This window comes from Merops nubicus, unplaced genomic scaffold (assembly GCF_000691845.1).
Source record: "Merops nubicus isolate BGI_N331 unplaced genomic scaffold, ASM69184v1 scaffold26714, whole genome shotgun sequence".
Taxonomy (NCBI): Eukaryota; Metazoa; Chordata; class Aves; order Coraciiformes; family Meropidae; genus Merops; species Merops nubicus.
In genome coordinates this window covers 1-3,001 of record NW_008606624.1, presented here as the reverse complement: position 1 = coordinate 3,001, position 3,001 = coordinate 1, and the positions used below count along the sequence as shown (strand labels likewise).

The 3,001-nt window shown below is 37.8% G+C and overlaps 1 protein-coding gene across 1 annotated transcript in view; it reads left to right on the top strand.

The window, feature by feature from the left end:
* LOC103772387 (E3 ubiquitin-protein ligase SH3RF1-like) overlaps positions 1-2,556 on the top strand; it is an 18,242-nt gene extending 15,686 nt beyond the window's left edge. Inside the window, 2 exon segments of the mRNA XM_008939717.1 lie at positions 1-190; positions 2,218-2,556. The exon segment at positions 1-190 is cut by the window's left edge and continues 5 nt beyond it. Of these exon segments, the coding sequence (XP_008937965.1) occupies positions 1-190; positions 2,218-2,556 (529 nt within the window).
* The last annotated feature ends 445 nt before the right edge of the window (positions 2,557-3,001 follow it).

Here is a 3,001-nt window from a genome sequence, read left to right as displayed (position 1 = left end):
GAACCGCTCAGCCGTCCCACTGGCATGTGCAGCAGCTTCTCTGAATTCTCACAACATTTCTGCTGCAACTTTGGAGGGAGATATGAGTGGAAGAACTGTAAACACTCACCCTGGAGCTCCTGCATCTCCAGAGAGTGCTTTAGCAGCTGGTGGAAATGCTGCCGCCAGTAAAGTAGACAAGGATGGCAAGGTGGGTAGAGAATAAAATCATTCCCTTGAATTCTCTCATTTTCTTCATGCAAGAGATACATATTTTCTTCTTGTATTTGCTGAACAGCAGCCTTGTAAAGTTTTAAGACTGAGCCTGAAATTCAGGCAGCTATTTTGTGCCTGCAGCTATGGGCAAATTTATTCTTGGCCATACATGGATAAAATACAGAACAGACCTTGGAGAAGGGTTAAAATAGGATAGCAGCTTCATGCCTTAAGCAAGAAAAACAAAAGATGAATGGATAAAGTTCAGAAGAACTATTAGATTGTCTGCTGGAATTGTAAGTATTTTGCTTTTCTTTACCTGCAGTCAGTTTCCTGAATACTTTAGAAGTTGTGTGGTTAGCAAATGTTATCAGTAACTATCTAATATCTAATACGCCTGTAACACACAAAACCCAAAACAAAACCAAATAAACAAAAAAAAAGGCAAAAAATACATTAATTTCTGGGAACATAAAATGATCAGTGTAATAAACTAAACCTAATATTTAGTGAAAATGAGTATTCATTTCGGTTGGCTTCCTTATTAAGCAGACAGTGAAAGATTATGAAAAACTTGCCACCAGCAGTATTTATTTCACAAAGCAAAAAAGCATGTAACTTTATCTTTTCTAAATGTAGAGTCTGTAGTGATTCTGCTTTCCTTCTCCTGTTTGACGTATTTTCCTCTATGTCTAAACTCATTCTTACTGTCCAGCAAGCCATGTGATTATGGTATATTGTGGGCAGAAACATTCCTCCAACTTTCTAACTAGTTTTACAGTTGTGGTGTAGTTAGAATTTTTTTTTTTTCCTTTTGGCAACCTTCTCTTTATCTCAAATGTTTTAGACTTTGCCTTACTACTCTTCACTCACATACACTACTTAATGAAGTTTATGAAGGTTTTAATCATAGGCTGTAAAGTAAACTCACCTACTTTTTAATTATTTTTGTTGATTATTGTTGAATGGAAGTACCTAGAAATTATACTTTAGCCTTAGCCACTGAGATCAGACTAAGGTGCCCTTAGGTAGGGCTTTTAGAAAACTTATTTATAATTTAAGGTTAAAGATGCTAAAATATTTGGACTATGTTAATTTCTTTGAGTTTTCTTTTTCCTTCCCATTTGCTAGACATCAGTTCTTCACTGAAATGGCTTTAAGTTATTGGAGACTTGGAAGAAAGGCCGAGGATTTTTTCATTCACAGTTCACCAATTCCACTGCATCCCAAGCTATAATAAAAATCTCATATTTCTCATGCTTTTGCTCTCTTTGGTTAAATAAGTTATTTTTGTCCCCAGGGCTTACAGTCTGGCAGCACTCATAAGCACAAAATTCACTCAGTCAAAGTGTTGATAAGACAATCACTACCCCACCTTCAAAAAAAAAACCAAAAAAAAACCTGCTTAAATAATTCTCTTCAGGGTAAGTAATAGTCTTCAGGGATTCCTGTCTGGACAAGCAAAAAGAATGTTTACAATTCTCCCCTCCAGCAGAGCAGCAACACACAATACATGCCCCTTGTGGCAAATTTCTGTTAAATCATGAAGGTCTTCCCTCACGGAGGGAGGATAAATAAAAGGCATTTATCTAAACAGCAGCCTCCAGGGCAGACTTTTCTCCCTGCCTGGTTTGAAATGACTCTTTATATCTTCCTAGAAAATTCCAGTTTAACAAAGTGTTTTACTTCTTAGAGTCCTATTGTGGGGATCTAACTCCTCCTTTTTGTAGGTAACCTTTTGGGCTAGTGCTATTGGCTTTTAAGGTAAGCCTTAACTAACTAAGCAAAAGGACTTAGCCAGTTTGTGGTCTAAATGACCTCACTGTTTTCTCTCTTTAGAATTTTAATAATTGTCTTTCTCTTTTAAAATCTTCACAATTATCTTTTGTAATTTGTACAGTTTCAAATAACTCCTCATAATTTACTGAGCCCCTTCTGATCACAGTGGCATCTTCCAGAAGGAAGTGTTCAACACTTTATGAGAGACTTGTTCTAAAATGAGGCACTGCTTTTGGTTTACAGAAAGAAAAAAAAGGTTTGCTGAAACTGCTTTCTGGAGCATCCAGTAAACGCAAGCCCCGATCGTCACCTCCAGCCTCACCAACACTGGAGGCTGAGCAAGCAGCTGCAGAATTAACCCTGCAAGGTGCAGTCGGGCCAGAGCTTTTGTCACCAGGCAGTCACAGCAAAGCTGGGTCCTGTCCTGCCGACAGTGATGTCTCTGGGCTGGCACAGGAGGCACCGCATCGGAAAATAGGTTCCCTGGATTCTTCTGTCCCCGTAGCGCCACCACCTCGGCAGCCGTGCTCCTCCCTGGCTCCCGTCCTGAATGACTCCAGACCTCTTGTCTGTGAAAGGTAAATTACCCTGTGCAGGTGGATTCAGGCAAACCAAGAAAAAAACTAAACAACTCTGACACTTGCAGTGTATATTAGAACTGCTGCAAAATGCTGAGATTTTATAGCAAGATAAAACTTACTTATTTTAACGATGCTTTATATGCTTATCAACCAGCACTCATGTTTATGTTTGTTTACTTGTTGTGTTACTTGATGTTTTGGAATGAATAAGCATCTACTCAAATATGGTGATCAGAGGTTTGGTATGAAAACTGAGGTAGATAAAGTAGGTCTCCTATTTTGCAGAACATGAAGACATTATATTCTTGCATTTATGAATGTTGTGTTAGTCCTTTAAGATTATTAGCAGAGCATACATGCTCTGCTGATAATAAATATAAATAGTGACATTTTTATTCCCTATTTATAGTGAATAAATATCACTATATTATATTTATATAATATTT